Source organism: Sminthopsis crassicaudata, chromosome 2, assembly GCF_048593235.1.
Source record: "Sminthopsis crassicaudata isolate SCR6 chromosome 2, ASM4859323v1, whole genome shotgun sequence".
Classification (NCBI taxonomy): domain Eukaryota; kingdom Metazoa; phylum Chordata; class Mammalia; order Dasyuromorphia; family Dasyuridae; genus Sminthopsis; species Sminthopsis crassicaudata.
The window spans coordinates 531,430,247-531,458,169 of NC_133618.1; the positions used below are offsets into that span (position 1 = coordinate 531,430,247).

Here is a 27,923-nt window from a genome sequence, read left to right on the forward strand (position 1 = left end):
GTAACTGCTTAGATTCTTTATTTATTTATTTTGGCTGAGGCAAATGGGGTTAAGTGATTTGCCCAGGGTCACACAGCTAGGAAGTGTTAAGTGTCTGAGACTAGATTTGAACTTGGGTCCTCCTGACTTTAGGGCTGGTGCCCTTTCCACTGCAGCCCCCATCTTTTAATTTTTAAATTCAAAAAATTTCACTTGAAATTGATTTTTCTCTCCCTTCCACTTTTACCTTTGGAGGAAAAAAATCCCTTGCAACAAATATACATATGTAAGCAAAACAAACTCCTGCATAGTCATTTGGAAAGATACTTTTAAAATTCAGAGCTTATTTTTAAATATGCAAGCATATTTCATGAATTCCTGAAAGTTTTGCCTGTAAAGGAGCCCTAGTTTTAAGAACCCCATTTACTGTTTTGTTTTTTGAGCATTTTGGTTGAGTGGTGTTGAGGAATTGAAGTACCACTCCTCTTTAAACAAAAACATTTCCCTCTCTTTAAACAAATAATTTTTTTTTAAGGAAAATTTAGAATTTTGTCATAGTAGATTTGAATTTGAAATTATTATCATGAAATTTCCCCTGAAATCAATATTCTAGAGAAATTGTACTGTGTACTAATTTCAATGCCTCTTGGTGTATTTTGCTGAAAAAATTCCTATTTTACCACCTGAAGAAACTCTTTTCTTAGTATTTCTTTCATATTTTTTATTCCATTCTTTGGTGATTCTTTTATAAATGAAACTTTTTTTTTTTTTTTTCCTTATCACTTTCCTTCTTTCTTCTCCGAGGCAATTGGAGTTAAGTGACTTACCCAGGGTCATACAATTAGGAAGTGTTAAGTGTCTGAGGTCAAATTTGAACTCAGGTTCTCTTGATATCAGGGCTGGTGCTCTATTCACTGTGCCACCTCCTTTCTTCTACTTTCTGCAAATTATAGCTTGGTTTAGTGAATAGACACCCTCCCTCAGACCCTGTAAGACCTGAGATCAAGTCCTACCCTTTAACATACACATCCTGTCTGTGTTATCCTTTGTAAGTTGTTTAACTTCTCTGAGTTCTAGGAAAGTGTCATCAGACCAAGGTGTTGATCTAAAATAAAATTCTGGAGGGAAGTCCTGATTTGAGAGTTCCCAATATGTAAAAAAAAAATTTAAAAAAAATTTTAAAAATAAATTCGTGGAAGTTCTGATATGAATTGCCACAATCAGCTGTTACTGCACCCACTATTTTTAGGTCAGATCTGTCTTTACTCTGTACTATTGACTTGAGAGAATGAAGAGTCACTTCCTCTGCATTGATTAGACATATAAATGGTATGTTAGTGGATCCTTGAAATAAATAATAACCTATAACATCTAGCATTTAAATGTCATTTTAAGTCTTGAAAAGTACTTTATATTTGTCCTTAAAAACAACCCTGAGATACGTACTACCATTATCCCCATTTTACAGATGAGGAAATAGAGTTTCAGAGTTTGTCCAAGGTCACAAATTTTGAGACAGTATTTGAACTCAGACCTTAACCCTTAAGTCTCCAATTATGTAACAGCCTTCATTTACTCTTTTCTTTTTATTAAAGCTTTTTATTTACAAAAGATGTGCATGGATAATTTTTCAACATTGAGCCTTGCAAAACCTTTTGTTCCAAATTTTCCCCTCCTTCCCCTGACTCTTTCCTTGAGCTGGCAGGTAGTCCAATACATGTTAAATATGTTAAAATATATGTTAAATCCAATATATGTATTATTTATATCTATCTATCTATATACATATTTATACAGTTATCTTGCTGCACAAGAAAAATCAGGTCAGGAAGGAAGGAAAAAACACTGAAAAAGAAAACAAAATGCAAGCAAATAACAACAGGGAGAGTGAGAATGCTATGTTGTGTTCCAACACAACTCTGTTCCCACTGTCCTCTCTCTGGGTGTAGATGGCTCTCTTCATGTCTATCAGAATTGATCTTCATATAGTATTATTGTTGAAGTGTATAATGATCTTCTGGTTCTGCTCATTTCACTTAGCATCAGTCCATGTAAGTCTCTCCAAGACTCACTGAAATCATCCAGTTGGTCATTTCTTACAGAACAATAATATTCCATAACATTCACATACCATAATTTATTCAGCCATTCTGCAATTGATGTACATCTACTTGTAGTTTCCAGTTTCTTGCCACTACAAAGAGGGCTGCCATAAACATTTTTGCACATATGGGTCCCTTTCCCTCCTTTAAGATCTCTTTGGGATATTAAGCCCAGTAGACTGTTGGATCAAAGGGTATGCACACTTTTTGAACATAGTTCCAAATTGTTTTCCAGAATTGTTGGATCTGTTCACAATTCCACCAACAATTTATCAGTGTCCCAGTTTTCCCACATCCCCTCCAACATTGGTCATTATTGTTTCCTGCCATCTCAGCCAATCTGAAAGGTGTGTAGTGGCATCTCAGACTTGTCTTAATTTGCATTTCTCTGATCAGTAGTGATTTGGAGCACCTTTTCCTATAATTACAAATAGTTTCAATTTCTTCATCTGAAAATTGTCTGTTCGTTTCCTTTGACCATTTATCAGTTGCCTAAATAAATATGTAGTTTAGCTCTAACAATTTCCTTAAAGCTTGTTTTTTTTTAACAATTGTTATTTTTTTCTTAATTACATGTAAACAACAAATTTTAGCTTTTTAAAAAAATGTTGAAATCCAAACTTTTCCTCCCCTTACTCTTTTTACCCCTCCTTGAGAAAGCAAGCAATTTGATATAGATTTTATATGTGAGCATACTTTCTTAGAAGTTATTTTTAGCATTTGTTTAGTGATAATTATAATATAGTAGAATGAGCACTGACTTTGGCGTTCTAGGTTTAAAGCCTTAGGCTCAAATTTCGTTTCTATAACCTTACAAATCACTTTAACTTCTCTGAGTTTGGCATCTGTCTACTTTATACCAATTTTTCTGTATATGAACTGTATATGAGTCAGTCAATCAATAAGTCAGTAAATATTTAAGAAATATCCTTAACAAAAAAAAAACACACAAAAAAAACCCCACCCCAAAATTTGAAAATGCTTTTAAGTCTGGAGAGAAGGAGTATTTTATTTAAGGAACCAGAAGTGAGCAGAGCCCAACATTAACGTAAAAGTCCAAAGTTGAGAAATGGGCTGGAAGAATGAGCAGACAAAAAAGAGGGGGGGGTCAACCTTTGGGGTTTACTATGATGAGAAGGGAGTCTCAAGACACAAACATAGAAGAGAATGATTTAAACATTAAGATATGTTGTATTATCAGCAGGCCTTGACAAAAGATGTGGTATGAGAGGTAAGAGTGAGGAATCAAGGAAAATACTCAGATTATGAACTTGCGTTTCTGGGTGTAATGATGGTTCTTAATTGTTTTTTTAGATAGCATTTTATTTTTTCAAATACATTTAGAAATACTCTCCTTTGCAAAACCTTGTTTTCCAAACTTTTCTCCCTCTTACCCCTAGATAGCAAGCAATCTGATAGAGGTTAAACATGTGCAATTCTTCCAAACATATTTCTATATTCCTTATACTTTGCAAGAAAAATCAAATCAAAAGAAGGGAAAGAAATATAAAGAAAAAAAAGCACCACTACCAGCAACAAAAAGGTGGAAACCCCTCTTCTAGAGATTTTTGTTGATTTCATCATTCCTTCCTGTAGTACTTTGTGCATAGTAGTTCTCTAATCAATATTTTATTTGAATTGAAGGTAAAATATTAAATCACATGCCAGCTATTTCCTATTCCCCCCATTCCTCTCACTCTCTGCTGTTTTGAATATCTAGAATGCATTTCCCTCTGCCTCAGAGTCCCCTCTCTTATGTTAAATGTCAGCTGAAAAAGGCCAGGAAAAAAAAATTCAGTCTGTACACACGATCTGATCAGTTCTATGGAGGTGGATAGTGTTTTTCATCAAAAGTCCTCTAGAATTGTTGATTGTTGTGTTGTTCAGAGTTAAGTTTTTTACAGTTGTATTGTTCAGAGTTAAGTTTTTTACAGTTGATCATTTTAACAATGATGCTGTTACTATGTACATTGTTCTTGTTCTTGTACAAAATGAAGTGTATCAATTCACAAGTCTTGCTAAGTTTTTCTGAATCCATTTCCTTCTTCATTTCTTACGCCACAGTAGTATTCTATCACATTCCCATACTTTAACTTGTTCAGCCATTCCCCAATTGATGAGCGTTTTCAAAGTTCCCAATTCTTTGCCAGCACACACACAAAAAAAAATCTGCTATAAATATTTTGTTCATATGAGTCTTTTTCTCTTTTCTTTAATCTCTTTGAGGTAAAAATTTAGTATAGTAGTTGCTGGATCAAAGGTTATAACCCTTTCAGCATAGTTCCAACTTGTTCCCCAGAGTTGTTGGGCCAATTTGGACTTCCATCAGTGCATTAATATATCTATTTTTCTGTATCCCATCCAGCATTTGTCATTTTCCTATTTGGTTTATGTTAGCCAATATGATGGGGTGTGAGGTGTGGTTGTCCCAGAATTGTTTTAATTTAAATTTCTCTATTAGTATTTTTTTCTAAACTGTATTATATATTTTTTGTCATTCTAAAAAGAAGAAATGGAATTTTTTTATGGCCATCATTATGAAATGTTTGATAGTGTTAATGTAGTTACAGCAATAAATTAAATGTATGTAGTATAAGACACAAGATTGCATATTGATTTAAGAGTTTGCCCAAAACTCCAATTTGCCCATTTCTGATAAAGATATCAAGTCTGTATAGCTATATGACATCTGATGCAGTGTAAATTATCTACTTTATACAGAAGTAATTATTGAATAAAGGTTTGAAGTACCTTTGAAAACCCAAGTGTTCATCTTCCTATAGAAAACAGAAATTTATTAGTACCCTTCAAAACATTTCTGCGTCATATGGTATACTAATGAATGCTGTGTTAACTATTAATGACCACTCTACTCTTGCTTGTATGAAATTGGTTGATGATTTTTGAATGATTTACATACTGTTTTAAGAATTTGTACTGGTTTATTTTGGAGAAAATTTAGCTCAAGCCCTATAATGTTTCTCATTAGAAAATTATCACTCAATTTTTCTTCACATTTTCCTTAATGTTTACAATAAGCCCAAACAGATTAGACTTCTTGAAGGCAGGGATTTTTTTGTTTTTGTATCCTCAGAACTTTGCACAGTTCCTGTGCATACTATGCATTTCATTCAAACATTCATTCTCATTTCAGCTATCATTGAGAGTTGACATTGATTTTTTAACTTTCTTCTAATCTGTCTTACGTCACAGCTGATATAATTGATTCAAGTTGGAACATGGCAAATGTAACTAGTGAACATGCTGCCAAGTCAGAAGTGATGTGGCTAACAATAAAAAGTCCAAACTTTGGAGAGGCAGCGCATCATAAACCTCACCATGAGTTTAGGCCATAGGATAAGAGGCTTCATGGTAGTATATGGAAGGCATTGGATTTTGAATCAGAAAATCTGAGTTTTTAAATAATTTATCATATGTTAGCAGCATGATCTTAGACAAATCACTTAGTTTCAACCTCTAGGACCCTTTTTGGGATCCACACTACTGTAATTGACCAGTTGTTGTTCTGCACTCTCTTCCTCAAGAGTACAGATCCTGACAGATTTATCTTATTTCAAATTAATTTCATTTTTTTTGGTCAGTGTTACTGAACTATCAGGGAACTACTTTGTAAATGGTTTCCCCTAGATATTAACAAAACATTTAATAAAATTTCAGATGCTATTCTTTTACAAAAGATATATATGATGGTGCTATAATTAGGTAAATTTGGAATTGCTTTACTGACTATATCCAAAGAGTGTATATATAGAAGTATCACTTAGGGTTGTGGCTATCTCAGAAGAGTATAAAGGATGGTCAAGTAGCATTTAAGGTTGCAATTGAGATAAGACAACATAAATTTTTATTGGCTTCATCTTTATCAGTGCATTTTTTGTGACATCCTGAGAGATATTCAGGAGCACATGAAAAGCTGAGCTCAAAGATTTTTTACCTCTTAACTGAGAGGCCCTGTCTAGGGACTTTGTGCCACAAACTGTTGCTTTTCATCTTCATTCCTTAGTAGTTGTATATCCACTGTGATAGAAAAGTGTTGGCTTAGGAACCAATTTTGATAATCAGTTTGCCTAGGCTCTTGTTACCAATTAAACATCCAGCTGAAGTAATATTATTTAACCTCTTAGACCCTTAGTTTGTTGTTTTGTTAAATGAGAGTTGCATAGAAATTTCTGAGATTCCTTTCTAGCACTTAAATTCTACAAAGATCATTGGTTGGTTTTTTTTAATCAACACAATTTGATTTGAGGTGGTTAACCTTGTGCATAAATAAGTTATTATGTTATAATATAAATTATAGAAATGATAAAAAGAAAATTATCATAATTAAGCATATAATTTTAAAATGAGATGCTTATAGCATATAGATCTTTTAACCATTTGAACTTTATAAATTTTATTATTTCATCAAGTGCATCATTTGGATATCTCACTTTTTAAATAATTACAAAATAAAATTTAACTTAGTTGTTCTAAGCAGCTAGATGCACAGTGGTTAAAATGCTGGTCTTGGAGACCAGTTTCGAGAGACTAAGGGAAACTTAAGTTCCAATCCAGCATAAAGACACTAGCTATGTGACCCTGGGTAAGTCACTTATACTTTTTATCTGCCTCAATTTCCTCAAGTGTAAAATGGGCTTAATAGTAGCACCTATATTTACTGGTTTATCATGAAATCCAATGACATACTATTTGTACATTATTTAGCATAGTCAAGCAATTAATGAATATTTGTTTGTTTCTTTTCCTTTGTTTTGTATCCCCTTTTGATCTCCCTACTCTTTGTATATACTTACATGGGTTTTCTTTTGTTTCTAACATACTTTAATGTATGTTTAAACATACATTACTTTATGTACTTTAAACAAAATTAATACATTTTGTTTTTTCATCACTTTTATTTCCTTTTTCTACTATGTTCCTACCTCTATCTCTAAAGCAAAATGAGATAGTACTTTCAGGAATGATGCCATGAGAATAAATGAAATAACTTATCTCTTGAGTTAGGTAGAGAAAAAGAGCTATAAATAATAGTAGGGATTTTTTGTGTTTCTTTTTTTTATAATGATAGTGAATAATATGTATTTTTTAGACATTTAGAAACAGACTCTGTTGTTTAATTAAATATATACTATCTTAGATTACGCTGAGAAAAGTTCATATTGCCCAAATTGAGATCTTAGTTTCAATTCTGTTGTTTCTATTTCATGATAATTTTTGAAGCAAATAGGCCAATTTTAACCAAATTTGTGGTGCTAGTAAAAGGTGCCCATGTGCATTCTGCAAAAAAAAAAAAAAAAGCATTAGTACAGTAATTAAAATATTTTTTATTAAAGCTTTTTATTTATAAAACATATGCATGGGTAATTTTTTCAACATTGAGCCTTTAAAACTTTGTGTTCCAAATTTTTCCAACACCCTCTCCTAGATAGTAGGTAGTCCAATACATTTAAAATATGTTAAATTTATATATATATATATATACATATACATATACATATATATATATATACACACACACACACACACATTTTATGCAGTTATCTTGCTGCACAAGAAAAATCAGATTAAGAAGGAAGAAAAAGAAAAACTGAAAATGAAAACAAAATGCAAGCAAATAACAGAGTGAGAATGAGAATGCTATGTTGTGTTTTACATTCAGTTCCCACTGTCCTCTCTTTGGGTATAGATGGCTCTCTTCATCACTGTACAAGAGGAACTGGTTTGAATCCTCTCATTTGTTGAAGAGAGCCATGTCCATCAGAATTGATCAATCTTGTTATTGCCATGTACAATGATCTCCTGGTTCTACTCCTTAAACTTAGCATCAGTTTGTGTAGATCTTTCCAAGCCTTTTTGAAATCATCCTGCTTGTCATTTCTTACAGAACAATAATATTCAATAACATTCATATACCACAATTTATTCAGCCATTCTCTAATTGATAAGCATCCACTCAGTTTTTAGTTTCTTGCCACTACAAAAAAGGGCTGCCACAAACATTTTTGCACATGTGGGTCCCTTTCCCTCTTTTAGGATCTCTTTGGAATATAAGCCCAGTAGAAATACTTCTGGATCAAATGGAATGCATAGTTTAGTAATTTTTTGAGCACAGTTCCAAATTGCTCTCTGGAATGGTCCAATCCATTCACAGTTTCACCAACAATATATCCGTGTCCCAGTTTTCCCACATCCCCTTCAACATTGGTCTTAATTGTTTCCTGTCATCTTAGCCTATCTGAGAGGTGTGTAGTGCTATCTCAGAGTTGTCTTAATTTGCATTTCTCTGATCAATAGTGATTTGGAGCACCTTTTCATATGACTGCAAATAGTTTCAATTTTTTTCATCTGAAAATTGTTCTTATCCTTTGACCATTTATCAATTGGAGAATGGCTTGAACTATTATAAATTTGAGTCAATTTTTTATTTATTTTAGAAATGAAGCCTTTATCAGAACCTTTGAAAGTAAAAATGTTTTCCGAATTTATTGCTTCCCTTCTAATCTTATCTGCATTAGCTTTATTTGTACAAAAACTTTTTAACTTAATATAATCAAAATGATCTATTTTGTGATCCATAATGATTTCTAGTTCTTCTTTGGTCATAAATTTCTTCTTCTTCCACAGTTCTGAGAAGTAAACTTAGCCTATTTTCTTTTGATTTATTTATATCATTCTTTATGTGTAGATCACAAACCCATTTCAACCTTATCTTGGTATAGGATGTTAGGTTTGGGTCTATGCCTAGTTTCTGCCATACTAGTTTCCAATTTTCTCAGCAGTTTTTGGCAAATAGTGAATTCTTATCCCAAAAGTTGGGGTTAAATACTAGATTGCTATAGTCATTGACTATTTTGTTCTGTGAACCTAATCTATTCCACTGATCAACTTCTCTATTTCTTTGCCAGTACCAAAAGGTTATGATGACCCCTTCTTTAAATGTAGTTTTAGATCTGGTATAGCTAGGCCACCTTCATTTGCTTTTTCTTTTCAATAATTCCTTTGAAATTCTTGACCTTTTGTTCTTCCATATGAATTTTGTCATTGTTTTTTCTAGATCAGTAAAATAGTTTCTTGGGAGCTTGATTGGTGTAGCACTAAATAAATAGATTAGGTAGTATTGTCATCTTTATTATATTCAGTCAACCTATCTATGAGCACTTGATATTTTTTCAATTGCTTATATTTGTATGGAAAGTGTTTTGTAGTTTTGCTCATATAGTTCCTGACCCTCCCTTGGCAGATAGATTCCCAAATATTTTATACTATTTACAGTTATTTTAAATGAAATTTCTCTTTGTAGCTCTTGCTTTTGGATTTTGTTAGTGATGTATAAGAATGCTGATGATATGTGGTTTTATTTTGTATCCTGCAACTTTGCTAAAGTTGTGGATTACTTCTAATAGTTTTTTAGCCAATTCTCTAGGGTTCTCTGAATATACCATCATATCTTCAAAGAGTGATAAATTTGGTTTTCTAATTACCTACTCTATTTCATTTAATCTCTTTTTCTTCTCTTATTGCCAAAGCTAGCATTTCTACTACAATACTGTATGGTAATGGTGATAGTGGGCAACCTTCTTTCACCCCAGTAATAAAACTATTAAAAGGATTAGAAGATAGTTACATCCTCTCATGAGAATGTTTTAGCAGAATTTATCATCTTTGTAATTCCAGTATAATAAAGCACATTTTAAAAATATTTTATGTTTTGTTTTTTTTAGGACTGACTTACAATTTCCCATGACTCAATGGACTCCTGATTGTAACAGACTTTATACCTTAAAAGCGGATATGAAGAGTGAGGTACCTTCTGATGCACCAAAGACACAGGAGAGTCTAAAAGGGATCCTCTTGCACCCTGAGCCCATCGGGGCAGCTAAAAGTTTCCCTGCAGAAGTTGAGATGATCGCTAGTAAAGTAGAGAATGAATTCTCTCACTTGTGTGATGATTCTCAAAAACAAGAGAAAAACATGAATAGTAACCAACAAGACCAAGAAAAAGGCATTGTTGTACGGAAAAAACGCAAGAGTCAGCAGGCTGGCCCTTCATATACCCAAAACTGTGTTGTTAAAGAAAGCCAAGGAATGTTAGGATTGAGGCAACACCTAGAAACACAAAGCGATGAGGATAATGATTCCTCTTTTAGTGATTGTGTTTCTTCCCCTTCATCTAGTCTGCATTTTGGAGATTCTGACACAGTAACATCTGATGAAGACAAGGAAGTATCTGTTAGGCACTCCCAGACAATATTGAATGCTAAAAGTAGAACTCATGGTTCTCGGTCCCAAAAGTGGCCTCGGACTGAGACAGAATCTGTTTCAGGATTATTGATGAAAAGGCCCTGTTTTCATACTAATTCATTAAGGAGACTTCCTTGTAGAAAGAGATTTGTGAAAAATTCTTCACAGCGGACACAAAAACAAAAGGAGAGAATTTTAATGCAGAGGAAAAAACGGGAGGTTCGGAGAAAGTATGCATTACTTCCTAGCTCTAGCAGTTCTAGTGAGAATGACCTCAGTAGTGAATCATCTTCTAGTTCTTCCACTGACGGAGAGGAAGACCTGTTTGTGTCAACCAGTGAAAACCATCAAAACAGTGCAACCATTCCCTCAGGTAAACTTAAGATTCTGTTTACTCAAGTGAGTAAAAAACATTGGAGTACTTGAATTGTTATATTTTACCTGTGTATGTGTGTATTTATTTTTAAAAAAGGAATTTTAGTGTGTTTTGAAGGTATTAGAGAATCATTATCATGAGATGCATTTTAATCAGTGCTCTGATACATAAACATAGTGATTGCAAATTATAAATTAAACTTTAAGGTGAGTGTATATATTTTTCTAGTTGTAATGACTTTTTTTTTTTTTTTTTTTTAACAAAAACTTGTTTGTTTTTATATCCCTGTCATTTTGTTGATACACAGAAAAGCAGGGAAGCAAAAACAAAATAAGACAATGAAGTGACCTGTCTTGACAATGGATTCGACATTTCTGTACTTTGTAGTCCTTCCCCACTGCCAGCACTGTTAATTTTTTTAAATTTCTCAGAATTTGGCTTCTTTTTTAGCAATATTTTAATTTACATTGCTGTTGTTTTTATAGGTTCTGCTTATTTATTTCATTTTGTATTAGTTGATATAAATCTTCCCATACTTGTTTTGGAGTGAATTTTTAATTATGTTAATAAATGCTTGTGGACTGCATAAAATAAGGAAAACAATGGAATTTGTATAGTATTTTGTGCATTTTGAATTACAAGACCATGAAATATGTTACCTGTTATAAAACAATTAAGTTTTTTTTTCCCTTAAATGCCATTTTAAAATATTTTCAGGCAATCTTGTATTTCCTTTAGATATTATCTCCCCCAGCCAGATTCTAAAACCTATTGTTTGTTGTTAACTTTCAGGAATTAGATTCCATATGTTTCAAAATTTCTATATTTTCAGTCTGTTTTTGTCCAGATGAATTTTATAGGTGTTTAAGAGCATGGTAATAGTTTATTTCATTTACCAAAGTTAACAAAAATAGATTCTTGTGAAATCTTTTGGGAAGTGAATTACCAATTTGATGGTGAAACTTAGACCTTGGAGGGAATTATACTATATTGAATCATATCTTTCTCTTGTATCTCCAGGCTTATCAGAGGTTCAGACTCAAAAAATGTAAATGAAATTGAATAAGGAAAAGAACTATTCTTCCTAAACTTAATTTAATTTTAATTTGCTAACCTGACAAACCCCTATATGACTTTTCCACTATATTAAGACATAATAAAAGTTGAAGAGACTACTAGGTGGTTCATTGGACTAGAGTATTGGTTTTAAAGTGCCAGGTCCTGAATTTAAATGTTGCCTTTGAGTTTAAATCTTGCCTGGGATATCTACTGTGTGACTTTGGGCAATTAAACTTAATTGATCAGCTTCAATTTCCTTATATGTAAAATAAAAAAAGCATTGTAAACTCTTTAAGAGCTGTAAATGCTAATTGCTATTATTACCATTGCAAGATACTATGTAAATGATTGAAGGTGATTAATGACAATATACACAGTAGAGCTATATCTGGAATTCATCAGTGAAATGATTAATTCTCAAATATTCATTCGCTGAATTTAGTCCTCATTCTTCTTGTCCAGAATCTGGACTTCTAGATTTTTGTAGGATTTTAATAGATCCCATCTCTTTGAACAGGACCTTTATTATCTTTTCCCTTCTTACATTTATACCTTCCTTCCTAAAGCTTCCTTTTTTCCCTCATTAGTGCTGTTAGTGTATTTTTATACTTAAGCAGATAACCCTAGAAAGAGAACTTCTTTAGATTTTGGATATGCCCTATTATTGTTCCCTCTTTTCCCACTTCCAAATGTGTTTTTCCCCCTAGGTATTTAATAATACTTTATTAATTAAATTAGCTGGCAAATAGTAAATTGATGGTCAGTGATTTCTCTGAGTAACCAAAAGACATCAAGAAACCTGAAATGCCCCCAATTTTTTTTAAAAAATTGAATAATAGTTTATTTTTCCAGTTACATGTAAAGATAGTTTTCAACATTGTTTTGTAAGATTTTGAGTTCCAATTTTTTTCTCTCTCTTCCTTACCTTCCCCCAACCCAAGATAACAAGCAATCTGATATAGATTATTCATGAATTATCATTTAAACATTTTCATATCAAAACTTTTTTTGAACATACTGAGTCGCCTAGGAAGATACATATATATCCACACATATGTGCTTTTCTGACTATATACCATCCCTTTATTGAAGGAGATGTTAAGTGGGGGAAAAAATTTAAAGATCATAGGCACATAAATTTAGAGCTGAAAGGAATCTTAGGGCATTATTAGTCCACCTTTGGGAAAGGGATGTACCCCATTTTTAAAGGTAAACTCTGTGCCCATTTGGTCAGGGAATGAATTCAGTCTCAAAAGCTCTGGGCCTGACTTACACTAATAAGTAGGGTAGTAGATAAGGTCTTTATATACTTTGAATATGAATCAATCCATAGGTCCAGAGACTTTTTTTTAATTTTTATTTTGGCTGAAAGGTGTAGTTCAGCTCCTCCCTATTACTGATTGGGAGGGGAAAGCTAGCCAACATAGGTTGGTATGTGACCAACTAATAGAGAAAAGCTTACTTCACTAAAGGAAGCTTAAATATATCTTAGAATATCAGTCTTTAAAATACATATAAATTATTTTGTTCAGTTTTTGTAATACATTTTTCTAGTATTCAAATAGTATTGTTATTGTTAGTTGCTCATACGTAGTATTCCAGCCACATTATGGGTTACATAGGTGTTTGTGGGTATTCTGGGAACCTAACAACCATTTATAACTTTGTTGCTATGGGAAAGTGCATTCTAAGTTCCAAACAGCCAACTTATAAATTAACTTTGGGAACACAAACCATTGGTAAGTAGGGGATTGACTACCTGTAATCTGAATACTTTTTCTCATCTGTATATATTGCAAGTGACAAGCATTATCTCTGGAGACACAAATCTTAAGATTCAGAATGAAAACAAATATCCTTTGGGATATTCTGGTTTTACCTGCATATAGATTCAAGTAAATAGATATTTACTTAGAATTTTGAAGGAGTCAAAGACGCAAATAATTTAGCTGTTGCCCTTCAGAAGCTTTAAATCTGTTTTAATTGATGCCAATGTGAAAAGCTAGTAATATAAGATTTAAATAGCAGTTCATCAGTAGAATAAATGTCATAAGGCAATGCACGATTGATTCGGTAAACACTCTTGTGTGTCTACTCTGTGCAGTCTGCTGTGTTAGGATCTTCAAAAACACAGAGAATAAAATATGAAGGCTGTCATTATAGACTTTACAGGTTAGTAGCCATAGATATTGCATACCCTAATAACAAAACACAAAGGCAGCATAGAATTAAATGAATGACAAGAATACTGTGATTGAGTAATTGAGAAACTACCCTGTGAAGTCTAGAGGGAAAAAACTACCAAGTGGTGGGATTAAAGGAGTCTTAAAGATGGAAGTAGCATTTGAGCTGGGATCAAATGTTAGGTAAATTAGATAGCCAAACAAATGGTAGAGAAAGATAACATTAGATGGAGAGAGAACACTGATTTCCATTAGATAAAATGATTTTCTTTTACCACTATAAGTTTGTAAAGTAGCTTGTGGGCCCCTTGTGGTTTATTTGTAAATTTATTACTTGCAAATTATTTGTAAATAATTGTCAGTTATGTTTCCTAGACCAGCTTGATATATCTTAGCTTTTAGACATCTTAAAGTTTAAGAATATTAATTGTTATAAAATTTCAGTATTTTGGCAAAAATCTTTATATATGGTCCACAAATATGATTATTTCTTTCAACTGTTGTCCTTTTACCTAAACTTGAAAATGCCTAGAAATTATTCTATTGGGACCAATTTGTTTATAGAATGGTGGTGTATAGAGAGTATATGATTTGAACATTTCATACATAGTTTATAGAGGAACTCTGCTCCTTGCCACTTAGGTAAAGTACCTAATTCTTTTCCATTGGTCTGTTCATAAAGCAAGCATGTTGCTTGTCCTGGTTTCCCTTAAGTTTAGTCAGAATTATGCTTTCATCTTCTAAAAATTTTTCTTGTAAAATTGAAGTCACTTTTGAAAAAAAAATTTAAAGGACACTAATTTGCCAGTTCTACTGGATTTTAAAAATCATTTTAGTAGCTGTGGTTTTTAGGTAGACAGTTGTTTATCATAGCTAATGGCTACAAATGAGCATTTTCAATCTGACCTCATTTATCTTTCAGTAAAACATTAGTTAGACAGAATAGAACTTAAATATAAAAACACAGTTCTTTGGAAGCAAACTATCCAAAAATGATTTTCACTTCAAGGTGCCACTAAAAAATTGGTTCATTTCCTCATATGTCACTGAACTTCTGACTTTCTTTGAAAGTGCAATTGTTGCTACATGTTTGAATTCATAAGTAACCAAGAACATATGAGAAGAAAATTCAAAAGAGCAGAGATTACTGTGACAGAAGAGAAAAATAATGAAGCCAGAAAGAACTCATGCAGGTATTGTGTTCATCATACTTCAATAAATCTGTTAATCTATGTGGGGACAAATAGATGAATCTTGTCTAGGATATGACTTCAGCAGTGAGATGGCATTTGCTCTGCCCAATGGATATAGATCCATTGAAGTAGCAGTTAATACTCAAACCTATCCACACAGAACAGTAGAAAGAAAAAAAAAAAAAACATTCTAAGCAGCTCAAATGGATGTCATGGGATGAATTCACATATTTGCTTAATTCTTTAGTGAGCTCTTTGCAAGCAACCAAACTGCTTAGTAAATTTCAGTAATTTGGTTCCAAGTGAATAGTAGATTATAAAAGAAAGGCTGCTTCTTCAGGCAGACACATGGTAGCCATAATAAATGATCATTGATAGACACATAGAAAGAGAAGATATGGAGTGTTACGAAAAGACATAGAAACTCAGTGAAAAAAGCAGCATTATGGAATTATTTGGTAAGGGGTCAGTTAGCCTGTATATTCATTAAGCCTAAAAGCATCATTGTTACAACATGTTATAATTGATATTAATAATAATCCTGAGTCATCAAGAAAAACTTTACATTTAACTCGGTTCCATAGCCAAGGAAGCATATAAATATATTTTAGAGTGATTCCATACTGAAAAGCCTTTTAATATTGAAAGGCATAAGCCTTTCTTTGGTTCAATCAATTTACTCCCCAAAAACTGGAACCTTGAAGTTTTACAATTAATCCATGTTGAATATTTGCTGTTATTAGGGTATCTGTAATGTATAGGCAAGAGATATAAAGAAATTGAATTTTTCAAGAAAAGAATGCCATTATAAACTATAATGTTCCTTAACCGGAAATAATTTTATTTTATATGACAAAAATACAGATTTTTATTGAACACTTTTTTTTTTTTTTTTTTTTTTTTTTTTTGCTTTTCAGGCTCTTTAGTGTCCAAACGGTTTCAATTAGTTTTGTTCTCATACTGATCATTATGCAAAATAATCTGACACAATCATGTTTATTAATCTTCAGGTAACTATTGGGATAAGTACATGGAGTTCACAAAACATCCATTAATAAAATTCCGTTAGCTCTTGCTATGATAGACTGTTATATATTCCTAATATGGAAAGAAAAAAAACTGGAGTAGATTTTTAAAATAATTAATACCTGGAATGTCTGGGGTAAAAAAAATCAGAAACATTTGAGGTAAAAACAATTGGGCAAAACTGATAAAATTATGTAAAGAATTAAAATTAGCTTATCTTTCTTTGTGTAAAAACACAAAGTCTGAGACAGAGGATGACTCATTGTGCCCGGCAGTTCTTAACCTTTTATGGCTTAGTCAGCTATAATTGGCATTTATTTTATATCTACTATGTTTCAAGTACAATGCTAAACATGAAGGAATTAAAAAAAAAAAAAAAAAAGGCAAAAAAAACAGTCTTCCCTAACAAGTTCCTCACAAATCTAATGGTAGAGACAACACGAAGGTGGATGTGTACAAAACAAGATAGCACAGTATAAATTGGGAGTAATTTCAGAGATAAGGTACTAAAATTAAAGAGAACTAGGAAAGGCTTCTTGCAGAATGAGGTACTTTAGCAGAGACTTGAAGAAAAGCAGGGAACCTAGGAGTCAAAGATAAGAAAGGGAGAGAGCATTCCAAGCAAAAAAGACAGTATAATTGCTTAGTTTCAAAAGATTGGAGGATAGTGTGAGAAGAACGGCAAGTAGACTGGATTGCAGAGGACTGAAAGAAAGTATGATTCTAGATTCAATTAATAAGTATTAATCACATTAAGATAACCAAGCATTGGTGCTGGGTGCTGGCTAAACAAATACAGGTGAAATAGGCCCTTTAGGAATTATTCCATTTGGGAAAGGATGCATGTGTGTGTACACACACACAAAAGAGATGCAGAATTATAAAATGGGGTAAGGGAGAGAAGTACTTGAACTGAATCTTAAAGGATCTTAGGAATTTTTAGATGGTGAGGATGAGAAGGGAATACATTCTTTAGGCACTTAGGATAGCCAGGGAAGATGCACAAAGGTAGAAGGTGGAGTGTTATGTGTAATGAAAAGTAAGAAGAGAAGTTTGACTGGATCCCATTGTGCATGAAAAGATGTAAAATAAAAATAAGGTTGTAAAGGTAAGTTGGGGAGTTTTAATTTTAAATTTTCTTTCTTGTTCTGAAGTCTACTGTCTTATAATTTTCATCCACTGATCCTAGAGCTGTTTTTTGGGGCAAAACAGTGGTTCCCTTTTTCTTGTCAGTCAACTTACTAAGTTAAGCACTTTGAAAGACCTTTAAGAAGACTTCTATGTTCATTTTTCATTCACAACTTCTCTGGGTTTCAGCAAGGTGTTTGATTTCTCTTGAATTTCATTTTTTTTTTTAAAAAATAAGATTAAGTTAAATGATCTTTAAGGACTTTTCTAGTTCTTATTCACTATTATTCTAATACTTCTTCAGAATTCTTTAAAAATCAGGGTGAAAATTCCCCGATTTTCTGCATTTTTCTGGTTGCCTAGAATCTATATCAGAGGTTCTCAAACTACGGCGCTGAGGACATTTATGTGGCCCGCCGGGTTATGGCAAATGGGCTGAGGGGCGGAGACAGTGTTTTTGTTTTTACCTTAGTCTAGCCCTTCAACAGTCTGAGGGACAGTGAACTGGCCTCCTATTTTAAAAGTTTGAGGGCCACTGATATCCTCCTGACCACTTTGTTTGGAATGAATCAAATTAAGAAAATCTCAGAATTGAAAGAGACCTCAGAGGCGATCTAATCCAAATTTAAAAAAGAATCTCTTCTATAACTAACCTTACAGATGGTCATTTAACTTCCTCTTGAATACTTTTTGTCACAGTAAATCTCCTTGCCCCTCCTGTTCAACTTTGGAAGTCTAATTCTTTAGGCAGGTTTTTCTTTATATTGAACTTGAATCTTACGTCTCTATATCACTGCTTATAGTTTTCTCCTTTCTGAGATCAAACAGAAGTGTAATCTTTTTCCTACATGACAGTTCTTTAAATAAACGAAGACAACTTTGACATTACTTTTAAACTCTAAACATAATAAAACCCAGTTTTATCACTTTATTCCAAAACAATACCTTTGAGACACTTTGCTATCTGGGTCATCTTTCTCTGAAGACTCTTGTTTAGCAGTATACTTCCTAAAATATGGCTACCAAAATTGAACTGAAAGCAGTTATCATCCATGTGATCTAAGAATATCATGGGACTATTACTTTCCTAGTACATAAGTCTAACCATGTTTTTTGATATTCATATGTCCATTATTTCTCATAAGTACAGTAGTAGTCTATTACATGTATGTATCACAACTTGTACAGCCATTTCCCAGTCTTTGGGTCTTTAAGTTATTTTTAAAACTTGTTTAACCTCCCTTGCGCATGTGACTGGCAGTTGATATCCTGTCCAAAGGATATAGACATTGTAGTCATTTTATTTGCATAATTCTGAAAGTATTACTTCTAATGATCTAGGTATTACATTTATATCATTATGGATTTTGTAGAACAGTTTCATCATACTTTTCTAAATATTATAATTTCTACTAAGATTGCAAAACATAATGTCTGTGCCTTTTTTATGTGAAGTGTAGCTAATTATTTCTCTTATGTTATACTTTGGATCGTGAATTTCTTTGATGAGCTAAAGACAGGACTTGACATTTTTCCTTATGAATTTCATATTAGATATTTTAGTGTGTTTTTATAGACTTTTGAAATCATCTTGAATCTTGATTTTTATCCTTCATCCCTTATATGTGGATTTGAGTTTAATGGTTTCTTGCCTTAGAAAATATTCTAAAGTATTTTTTTGTGCTGCTGTCTCTGATAGCAATTTCTGCTTGATGAAGGAGTCAATATAGCTCTTCCTGGCCATGTACCCTTTCTGTCTTCTTTATTTTGTGGGAAGGGATAATACTCTCTTACACTCTTTTCTTTCTCTCACTGTATATATCCGATACTCAGTTGCTGAATTTTGGCCTTTTTACAAGACTGCTTTTCTCACATTGGACACATTCTCTATCTTTATTTAGACTGTCATCATTTCCTACATAAATTATCGTAGCAGTTTTCTATTTGATTTCCCTTTATCAAGTTCTTCCTCACTGTAGTTCAATCTTCACACTACTGTTAAAGTGATTGTCTTTACTGGCATTTCTGATCATATTATTCTCTTACTTCATTAACATTTTCTTTTTGCATCTTGATCACACAGAAAATCCATGGTTTAAACCATAAGGCCCTTCATAATCCTATCCCAATTTATCTGAATATTATTTATCTTTTCATTCTGCAATCCAACCAAACTATCCTGTGTTTTTCACACATGCATATCCATTCTTTTGAATTGGTCCAATGATACCACAAACCTGGAATGCATTGGTTCTTCTCCACCTTAAAGTTTCTCTCTCTTCCTTCAAGACATAGCTCAAATATCACATATCTCTTGTGCTCATCTGCCATACCATACTATATTGAAACCTGACTTCGCTCTCAAATTAACTTTAACTGTTTTGTATTTGTTCTATTACATTCTCTATATGTTTATATTTAGACTATTAATATAAGATCCTTGGAAGGGGAGTTTGATTCTATGTATTGTTTCCAGGTTTTCTATAATGCCTGTGACATAAGTGCTTATTAAATGCTTGTTGATTGATGTATTGATATTCTTGTATACAATTTCTTTATTGGACTTTTAGTCTTAGTATCTTCATCTTGTATTGAAGAGAAGTAGCAGAAAGCAACATCCAAAAAGTGTAGGCTGTAAAGTATCTTAAGCACTGCCATTGTGCATATTTTTTTTACATAACTTTTTATTTACAAGATATATGCATGGTAATTTTTCAGCATTGACAATTGCAAAACCTTTTCTTCCAATTTTCCCCCTCCTTCCCCCCACTCCCTCCCCCAGATGGCAGGTTGACCACTACATGTTAAAAATGTTAAAGTGTAAGTTAGATACAATATGTTAAGTGTAAGTTAGATACAACATGTCCATGCAGTTATTTTGCCGTACAAAAAGATTCAGACTTTGAAATTAATCTGTGAAGGAAATAAAAAATGCAGGGACAAAAATAGAAGAATTGGGAATTCTATGTAGTGGTTCATAGTCATCTCCCAGAGTTCTTTCACTGGGTGTAGCTGGTTCAATTCATTACTGCTCTATTGGAACTGATTTGGTTCATCTCATTGTTGAAGAGGTCCATGTCCATCAGAATTGATCATCATATAGTATTATTGTTGAAGTATACAATGATCTTCTAGTCCTGCTCATTTCACTCAACATCAGTTCATGTAAGTCTCTCCAGGTCTTTCTGAAATCATCCTGATGGTCATTTCTTACAGGACAATAATATTCTATAATATATATTTAATATATATTCAGCCATTCTCCAGTTGATGGGCATCCACTCAGTTTCCAGTTTCTGCCCACTACAAAGAGGGCTGCCACAAACATTCTTGCAAATACAGGTCCCTTTCCCTGATTTAAGATCTGTTTGGGATATAAGCCCAGTAGTAACACTGCTGGATCAAAGGGTATGCACAGTTTGATAACTTTTTGAGCATAGTTAGAAATCGCTTTCCAGAATGGCTGGATGTATTCTATTGTGCATGTTGTGATCTATTTTTATTTTCAGATCAAGTTAGGAATAATTAGTAGTTTGAGTTTTTAATTTGGACATAAAGATTAAGATACTTTTCCGTACCAAATTGTAGGATTTTTATTTTTATTTTATTTATTTTTATATAAAGCTTTATATTTTCAAAACACATTTTTAGTTTTCAATATTCACCTTTGCAAAACTTAGCGTTGCAAAATTTTTTTTCTCCTTCCCTTCCCTCACCCTCTCCCCCAGATGACAAGTAATCTAATATATATTAAACATGTGCAATTCTTCTAGATGTATTTCTATACAGCTGTAGAATTTTTAAAGCCTTAATTCACTGAATTTTAGGAGTAAGTTAAAGGTGTTGCTTTTCATAAACTATTGTTTGGGCAGTAAAGTAATAAAATATTGGTAGATTCATTCATTTATTTTTTACTTCACCTTACCACAGTAAGTACATCCCTGAAAAGATGTTTGGAAATATTATTTTTGTAAATTACATTTTAAACGTACTAGGATTTTGAATTCTTTGTTGTTCAGAGATGCTGTATTTGCTGTGAGAAAAGCAAAATGGGATTTTTAAAAATGAATAGTTAAGATTTTATTCTTTTTAAGAAAAAAAATTTTCTGTCAATATAAAAGAAATTATGAAGATTTTTAAAAAATTCTAGCTCAATAGACTTTAAAATTAAATAACCTTCCTTGCCTCAGTTTCCTCATTTTAAAATGAGCTAGAATGAAGTAGCAAACCCCAAATGGAGTAATAAAGAATTTAACCAGACTGAAATGACTGAACAGCAAGAAACCACAAAATACTTTACTATAAAATTATTTATTTTGTTATTAAACAACCATTTGTACTTGTGATAAGGTAGTTGAAAACTCTTTTCATGTTCTTTTTCTCTCTGCGAAATGATTTGCCTGAAAATACCCCACATTTTGAATGAGGATGATAGTCTCAAGTTTCTGTACTTTTAACTTGAAGCTCCTGTTTAGGTGATAGGATTTTTTTGTGAATATAATATTAATCAGAAAGTTGAGAGCATAGTAGTTTTTAAAATTGACCACTTTATAAACATTGTCACTTTATTTTTCTTTATCAGGTATTTGGCAATATTTTGATTATTTTTCTGGAATGTTTGTAAATATTTTGAGTGTTCTAAACAAACAAAATTCTTAGATGATAATGGCTTACCTGTATATAGACTTTTTATTTATTGCTTATCAGATCCTGTGCAAGTATTATCTCACTTAATCCTTAAAACAATTGGGGGAGGGGAGCAGCTAGGTGGCTCAGTGGATAGAGCACTAGCCCCGGAATTCAAGAAGACCTGAGTTCAAATGTGGTCTCAGACACTTAATACTTCCTAGCTATGTGACCCTGGGCCTAGGCAAGTTACTTAATGCCAATTGTCTCAGCAAAAAAACCCCAAAACAAACCAAAAAATGTGGGATTTTTATTACTACTTTATGGATGGAGAAAATAAGGCAAATTGGATAAGAGACTTGCTAAGGGTTTTCACAATAATTTTCTGAGCTTGGATTTGAACTTAGGTTTTCCTGACTCTAAGCCTGCTGTCATATACTGCACCATGCACTTATCCATCTAGAAAAAGACTTCTAGTTTTTTGCTTTTCTAATCAACATGTGAAACTCATTAAAGATTCTTCCAGAATTTAAGATATTTTTTCCTGCTTAATTAAACAGTTTTCAGAAGTTCAAAATGAAATATAAAAATGAAATGGAAATGAAAATTTTTTAAATAAAATGGCCTTATGCCTATTTTCCCCTTATATCTTTGGCTATTCATTGGAGAACTGCGAGCAATGTTTTAAACTAGTTTTTCCTCAAACTGAAGTTTCTCTCTCTTGTTGGGGTTGAGAGAAACTGTTGTTTTTTAAATGAGTTGAATATGTATACTATATATGTACTCTCCTGACTTCAGGGCTCGTGCTCTATTTGCTTCGCCACCTAGCTGCCCCTAAGTTGCTTTTTTTTAACCTGTAGAATCCTAGAATCAACATATACTTCCCATCTATTCTCTGTAACAGGTTACATAAATTTGTTAAAGCTTGATTTTATATGAAGAGAAATTTTTAAAATTAAAAATTTATATAATCCAATATTTTAAATTCTTCCCTCTTGCTTCCTAGCACTTCTTCTCTAAACTCTACTTCCAAATCCAGATTCAGACTTGCTATTGCATAGACTTGATCTATTAAGCCCTTAACTTTCCACATATTTTTGAGCTCCAAATGGATAGTAACTAAATCAAGATGATGCTATAGATAATTTTCTTCCTCACTTATTTTAATTAGCTAAATAAGTTATTGAATATCATTCTCTGTCCCCTCCCCATTTTACAGATGAGATAACTGAGGCTGGGAAGATTGAATAACTTGCTTAGTCAAAAAACTAATTAGTTTTTTTTTTTTTTATAATAGCTTTTTATTTTCAAAATACATGCAAAGATAATTTTCAACATTCACTCTTGTAAAATTTTGTTCCAAATTTTTCTCTCTCCTTTCACTCACCCCCTCCTCTAGACATCAAGTAATCCAGTATAAGTTAAACATATACAATACTTATATACACATTTCCACATTTATCATGCTGCAGAAGAAAAATCAGATCAAAAAAGAAAAAAAATGAGGAAAAATAGCAAGCAAACAACAAAAAAAGTGGAAAAACTGTTGTGATCCAAATTCAGTTCCCATGATCCTCTTTCTAGATACATATGGCTCTCTCTATTACAAGTCTGTTGAAATTAGTCTGAATCACTTCATTGTTAAAAAGAGCAAGATCCATCACATAATCTTGTTGCCATGTACAATGCTCTCTTGGTTCTAATGACTTCATTTAGCATCATCTAAGTCTCTCTGGGCCTTTCTGAAATCATACTACTGATCATTTTTTTTAATAGAACAATAATATTCCACAATATTCATTTACCATAATTTACTCAGCCATTCCCTAACTGTTGAGTATCCACTCAGTTTCCACTTCTTTGCCATTACAAAAACAGCAGCTACAAACATTTTTGTGAATGTGGGTCTTTTTCCCTCTTCTGTAATCTGCCCAAAGGGTATGCACAGTTTGATAGCCTTTTGAGCATAGTTCCAAATTGCTCTTCAAATAGTGTACTAGTTTCCCCACATCCCCTCATTTATCATCATTTCCTGTGAACTTAGCCAACCTGAGAGGTGTATAGAGGTACCTCAGGATTGTCTTAATTTGCATCTCTAATCAGTAATGAGTTAAAGCATTTTTTCATGTCACTAGAAATTGTTTTAATTTCTTCATCTGAAAATTGTTTATATCCTTTGACCATTTGTCAATTGGAGAATGGCTTGTATTCTTATAAATTTGAGTCAATTTTCTATATATAATTTTAGAAATGAGGCCTTTATCAGAACCCTTGGATGTAGAGGGTTTTTTCCGCCAGTTTTCTGTTTCCCTTCTGCATTGTTTGTGTTTGTACAAAAACTTTTTAATTTAAAATAATCAAAATTATCCATTTTGCATTTCATACTGTATTCTAGTTCTTTTTTGTCCATTTGCTTATATCTGTCTTAAATCATCAACCCATTTTGACCTTATCTTGGTGTAGAGTGTTAGGTATTGATCAATGTCTAATTTCTGCCATTCTATTTTCTAATTTTCCCAGCAATTTTTGTCAAATAATAAGTTCTTATCCCGGAAGCTAGGATCTTAAAGTTTATCAAACACTAGATTACTGTAGTCTTTGACTATTATGTTTTGTGAACTTTTTTTTTTTTTTTTTTTGCCAAACCAAATGGTTTTGATGACTTCTTTATAATATTGGTTTAGATCTGGTATAACTAGGCTACTTTCATTTTTTTTTTTTTTTTCATTCCCTTGAAATTCTTGACATTTTGTTCTTCCAGATGAACTTTTATTATTTTTTTCTAGCTCTATAAAGTAATTTCTTGGCAGTTTGAAACAGTATTGAATAAATAGATTAACATAGGTAGAATTATTATTTTTATTATATTAGCTCAGCCTATCCATGAGCACTTGATATTCTTCCAGTTGTTTACATCTGATTTTATGTGTGTAGAAAGTATTTTGCAATTGCATTCATGTAGTTTCTGACTTTGTCTTGGCAGGTAGACTCCCAAATATTTTATATTATCTACAATTATTTTAAATGGAATTTATCTTTGTATCTCTTACTGCTGGACTTTGTTGGTAACATAAGAAATGCTGGTGACTTAAGGATTTATTTTGTATTTGCCATTTTGCTAAAAGTTAATTGTTTTTAGTAGTTTTTTAGTTGATTCTCTAAGATGGTCTTTAGTAAGCCATTGTTATTATCTATAAAGAGTGATAATTTGCTTTCCTCATTATATACTATATTTCCTCAAATGTCCTTTTCTTATTGCTAAAGCTAATATTTCTAATATAATATTGAATAGTAATAGATAGATGTTAAGATTACAAGGTGATAACTCAGGTTGTCTGGGCAATTCTCTAGCTCAGAATTCACACCTTTGGTTCGGGCCTTTAAGGGGAGGTTACACCTTTGGACTTCTGAAGAGGAGTTTACATATTTAGAGGAGTTTACACCTTTAAAAGGAGCAAGTTCATTGGCTGTGGGAGTTCTCACAGGCCCATTCTCTGGGAGGATAAAAGAGGCAGCATTGAGCCTGGAGAGTTAGTTGAGTCTGGGACAGATTTGGGATGGCAGTCTGGAAGAAGAGAGTCTGGCTAGAGGCTCCAGAAGCTTTCCAAGAAACCTACTCACAGAGGAAAAGATTTTTACAGAAAAGATCTCTCCTCCCAGAGAATGATTACAACTGAGAAACGATAGGACCTTTAGAATTTGGTGCCCACAACGTGGGTCAAGGACTTTTGCTTATCCTGACAAGGACTTATTCTGAGCTCTTCAGAGGAGCTAACCCGGACCTTCACAGATAGTGGGTGACTTTTTTTCACCTCAATGTTATTGGGAATGCTTCTAGTTTTCTCCATTACATATGATGCTTGCTAGTGGTTTTAGATAGATGCTAATGATTATTTTAAGGAAAACTGCATTTATTCCTATTCTCTCTAGTTAAAACTAGTTAGTTTCTAAGGCATGATTTAAATCCATATCTTACTTCAAGTCTAATATTTCCCATTTTGCTATGTAGCATCTGATAGTTTCTAAGTATTTGGAAATATCTCATAAATGTGAATTTTTCCTATTTGCAACGTAATATAATTAAGAATGTGCTTTTGAAGCCACATAGAGTTTTCAAAATTTATATTTATCTATTGTTGAATTGTTAGCATTTGGACTTCAACTTTGTCCAAATAACAAAGAATATTCCATTTTAAACTTTGACGCTTGTAGATCAGTTTATTGTAAAGGGTATACTTTGATATAAGGGAAAGCAGGCATACATTTTTATTTTAAATATTTCTTATTGTTTTATTTTCTCCATCAGAGCCTAGGTCAGTATTTGTTTATGGATTTCTATTTTACCCATATAATAAAAATACAGGTAAAACCTGACTCTTGAGTTACAGGAATTCATATGTCCCTTATACTGTGTCTTTCACATGTGCCAAACTTAAATATTGTCAGTCTTGACTCATGCTTTGTTTGTAAATTATTGGAAATGTTTCACTGGTTTGAAACTTTAAATTTGGTTTTGTTTTGGAATAAGATGTCACATTTTTTATTCTTTTATTGGACTGACTTAGTTGCAGTTCAGTTTCAAGTTCTCAATTAAAAAACAGAACAGAACTTTTATTTAAATATATTGTTTTAAAAACTTGTCATTAGCTTTTTTTTTTTTTTTTTGAATGCTTAAAATCAAAGTACTTTTTTGAACAGGCACATCTTTTTCAAACTTTTTATTTTTGTTCCAGGAAATATTGATGAGGATGTTGTGGTGATTGAAGCATCCTCCACTCCACAGGTCACTGCCAATGAAGAAATTAATGTTACCTCAACTGACAGTGAGGTGGAGATTGTAACAGTTGGTGAAACCTACCGGTAAGAGATAATTTGTCTTATTTTGATAATACGGAAATTAATGGATACCAGGACACATATAAGTAAATAACGAAATTGTTCATAGATTAGAAAAATTGATATGAGAAGTAGTCTTAATTTTAAACATTTTTAAAAATAATTTTAAAGCACCATTGATTTTTGAAGTATTTTTGTTATTAAGAATAATAAAATGTGGATTATTAAAAAGTATGAGAAAATCTATATGAAGTAATGAAAAGAAGAAAAATTCTGGAACAGTTAGAGGCTATTAGTGTTAATGTTAGGTTGTGTTTTTTTTCCTGTTTTTCATTATGAGTGGTTTTAATTTTAAGGTTCTAGTTTAAGGGGGCATAAATTTCAGTGAGTAGTGTTTTTTGTGTTTTTCATGAAAAGAAAGAAAATATTCATTAACCTGGGCAAAAATCTTAAATAAGCTCCAAAATTTTCGTGAGAAATTCTATAATTTAGAGATGGACAACTAGTAAGGAAGGCATTTGGGTGAAGATGAGTGAAGAGAGAAATAATGTAATATTATCATCTGAAATCACAAATCTTTTGGAAAGGAGAAAATAGATGAGAAGTTCAGGAACCATGTCAAGCCTGGTATATAAAGATTTGGAAATGATGGGGAGGGGAGTGTAACAATGTCATAATTATTAGGTATCTGCTGTAATTTCCTGCTCAAAACAGAGTAGTTAATAAATTTCTGGCTTGATTTAATGATCGAAAGACAGAGGGACCTCTGAGTGAGATCAGTGTTTTAGATCTGATTATAATCAGCAAGGAAGAAGTAGACAAAATGAAAATTAAAATGAAATTAAAAACTTGGGGGATATGAGCAACTTTATATTGGAATTTCTAATGAAGGAGAAGTTTTGGGAGAACATTTCAGCATTTTCAGGGAAAAGTAAATTTTACAGATTGAAATCCTGCTAACTTAATAAAACAGTTGATGCAGAGACCATAGCTGATACTATATTCCACTTTCTGATGCTGTTCAATTATCATCTCTGGAGATGTTTCCCAGAATATGTATTAAACTCTAGACTTGTCTTCTGAGTTCCATTCCTGTCTTATCACTTGCCCTTTGGACATCTCCAATTGAATTTTCTCTACACATCTCAAATTA

General features: G+C 32.4%; 1 protein-coding gene across 10 annotated transcripts in view; it reads left to right on the top strand.

The window, feature by feature from the left end:
* Positions 1-27,923, top strand: part of RNF111 (ring finger protein 111) — a 131,304-nt gene that overhangs the window by 65,602 nt on the left and 37,779 nt on the right. For all 10 annotated transcript variants that reach the window (XM_074294644.1, XM_074294647.1, XM_074294640.1 and 7 more), the window contains 2 exons: positions 9,824-10,716; positions 26,668-26,794. In XM_074294644.1, coding sequence (XP_074150745.1) covers positions 9,843-10,716; positions 26,668-26,794 — 1,001 coding nt within the window. In that variant the 5' untranslated portion in view covers positions 9,824-9,842. The remainder of the gene's footprint in view (positions 1-9,823; positions 10,717-26,667; positions 26,795-27,923) is intronic.